This window comes from Daucus carota, chromosome 2 (genome assembly GCF_001625215.2).
Source record: "Daucus carota subsp. sativus chromosome 2, DH1 v3.0, whole genome shotgun sequence".
NCBI classification, from domain to species: Eukaryota; Viridiplantae; Streptophyta; class Magnoliopsida; order Apiales; family Apiaceae; genus Daucus; species Daucus carota.
The window spans coordinates 4,679,821-4,683,038 of NC_030382.2; the positions used below are offsets into that span (position 1 = coordinate 4,679,821).

Here is a 3,218-nt window from a genome sequence, read left to right on the forward strand (position 1 = left end):
GTTAAAAAAATACAATTCCACAAAAAATTTAGGAAAATAAATTGCAAATATATTAATTTATATCCCAAATAGTAGAAGGATGAAATTGAATTATGTTTATAGAGATTATATTTACAAATATATGAGATCTGTTCCATGAAAGATCATCTAATGAACAAGTGAAATACTCACAACTGATGAGAAATCATATCACTGAAGAACATCATATTACAAAATCTTTGACTATAATTGTAATTTGTAATCAAAGAGGTGATTAAAAAAATATACTGATGATATTATACACTCTAATGAATATAGGATGAGAGAACTAGACTTATAAAATACAGGGGTGGGTGTGCCGCTAACTCTCAAACAACTAGGTATTTAAATAAGAAACTACGGTTATGGAGGCTTAGTGGGTAGCCCAAAATTATATATAAGTTATTAGTGTTATGGTCCAAAACAAAAAGAGGCCTTAATGGGTTGTCCATGCTCAACCCAAGCTCTTAAAATTGTGCATGGGCTTACTCTATACCATTTCATGTAACATACTCACAGCTTTTCAGATTTATTAAGTGATTTATATTAGATATAACATTTTGGTTTTCTTTAATATTGTTAGGAATCAATAATTTTGATGATAACATAAACACTCTGTAACATGTTTTATTTGGAATCTTTATCAAAATTTTAGTTGTAATTGTTATATTTCTTGTCCTTGAGAATTATCAACGGATGGATAGAATAGGATGGCTAATTGTAAATATTCAATGCCATGTAATTTTATCTAAGTGAAGGATATTCAACTGATGAGATGTAATTATTCAACTGATGAAGACTGGATCATGTTTCAACTGATGAAGACCAAGCTTTCAACTGATGAAGACAAAGTGTTCAACTGATGAAGCTAAAGAATTTAACTGATGAGACTGGAACAGGACTCAACTGATGGAGTCTGTAATTCGTTCAACTGATGAAGGCACTTTCAACTGCTGAAGCAAATAGCAGTTGAAGGTGACTAGAGCTTAAGTCTGACAAATCACATGGATCGAATTACACTAAAATAGACATGGGAGCCTGATTATGACGATAAAGAAGAACCAGAAACATTCTTATCCCATGCAATGCAATCTGGATCAAATCAAGATGATGGTCAAAGATGAAGACATCACAGAGAGCTTGCATAAGACAAAGATGTGCAGCATAGTTTAGATTAGAGTGCACAATTTGTATTCTAGTTAAAAGCTTTATAAAACTTGGAGTATATAACCAAGTTAGTAGCATCAGTTGAATGTGTTCGAATACTTGAGAGAAAATCTGAGAGTTAGAAACTATTCAAGTGATAAACCTGCAGCTGTGCGAATTATAATCAATCCACAGATCCTTCATATAAAATCTCACGGGTGGATCAATCAATCCACCTGTATTTTTAATACTTGGTGTTTTTCTGATTTATTGTTTTTAGGTGTTCTTGTTCTTGAATCTTTTAATTTGTAAAAGATTGTATTGAACCCCCCCCCCCCCTTCTACAATCTTTCTTATAGTTAGTGTAAAATAACAATTGGTACCAGAACCAGGTTCCCAACAAACAGGGAAAAAGATCAACACTGCTAAAGAAAGATGGGAAAGAAGGATGCTGGAGTGAAGATTTCTGTTCTTGACAAAGACAACTATTTTCACTGGAAAGTTAGAATGCATTTGCATCTGTTGTCAATTGATGAAAGCTATGTAAACTGCATTGAGAAAGGACCTCATGTTCCCATGAAGGTCTGTACCAGTATTGGAGCTGATGGTGAAGACATGGTAGGCAAAATGATTCTCAAACCTATCCATGAATTTTCTCAAGAAGACACTGAAGAAGTACACAAGGATAAGAAAACCATGAACCTTCTGTTTAATGGTTTGGATCAAGAAATGATTGATAGTGTCATCAGTTGCACAAGTGCCAAAGAAGTTTGGGATACCATCAGGAGCATCTGTGAAGGAAATGAGCAAGTAAGAGAGAACAAAATGCAGTTGCTGATTCAACAATATGAGTCATTCCATTTCAAGGCTGGTGAAAGTTTGAGTTACACATTTAACAGATTTCAAAAATTGTTAAATGGTCTAAAACTTTTTGGAATAATATACCAAGTTAAGGATTCAAATTTGAAATTCTTAAGAGTTCTTCCTAAAGAATGGAAACCCATGACAGTCTCTTTTAGAAACACTCAAGAATTTAAAGACTATACTCTTGAGAGACTGTATGGAACCTTAAAAACTTATGAGCTTGAAATGGAGTAAGATGAAGAGATAGAAAAGAGTCAAAGGAAAGGACATTCATTTGTGGCTCTAGTTGCATCTCTTGACAACTCTGTCAAGGATAAAGGAAAATCCCAAGTTGAAGAAACTGAGAAGTTGGGCAAAGAAGAAAGCACAGAATCAAGCAAAGGAAAAAGAAAAGCAAAATATGCAACTGATTCTGGTGAAGAAAGTGATGGAATTGATGAGCACCTAGCCTTCCTGTCAAGAAGATTCTCCAAGCTGAAATTCAAAAATAATTTTAACCCTGCAAAATCATTTAAGGGCAATCCCAAGCCTAACAGAAGCATGGTAGATAGATCCAAGTTCAAGTGCTTCAACTGTGGAAATGCAGGTCACTTTGCAAATGAATGCAGAAAGCCTAAAGTTAAGAAGAGGTCAAGTGATGAGCGGGGTCATCCAATTTGGCTCGTTATTGATTTCCAAGATTTCCTCATACTCGGTTGCTAGTCTTTGTAGCTCTTCGAAATAAACCGAGCTATCTGATCGGATGAGTTTTGGACCAATTTTGAAAGAATATCTGCCTTGGTGTTTTCTTCTCTGTTGACTTGCAAAACCTGGTGGTTCGGGATTGTAGCTAGGTAACTTTGGACCAGGGTTTGATATTTGGTCAGGGCCGGGTCCTTAGCCAGGCATTCCTTCCTTGTTTGTCTTACCACGATCTGGGAGTCACTGTAGATTTTGAGACTTTGGATTCCAAAAGTCTTTGCCAACTTTAGTCCTGCTAAGAGTGCCTCGTACTCGTCCTGGTTGTTGGTTGCCGTGAATTTGAAAGATATAGCAGTCCTGATTGTGAATCCGGATGGGCTTTTTAAGATGAGTCCAGCTCCTAACCTTTCTGTTGTAGATGATCCGTCGACGTGAAGGATCCAGGAATCTGAGAGAGGATCTTGGTTGTCTTTCTGATCCCGGCTTGTAGGGTTTTGTTCTTCTTCAGG

The 3,218-nt window shown here is 35.9% G+C and overlaps 1 protein-coding gene across 1 annotated transcript; it reads left to right on the plus strand.

Annotated features, from left to right (window-relative positions):
- The first annotated feature begins 1,740 nt into the window (after window positions 1-1,740).
- Window positions 1,741-2,730, plus strand: LOC135150316 (uncharacterized). Its single transcript, XM_064086579.1, has 2 exons — window positions 1,741-2,041; window positions 2,264-2,730. The coding sequence occupies exons 1-2, from the start codon at window positions 1,741-1,743 to the stop codon at window positions 2,728-2,730; spliced, it is 768 nt and encodes a 255-aa protein (XP_063942649.1).
- The last annotated feature ends 488 nt before the right edge of the window (window positions 2,731-3,218 follow it).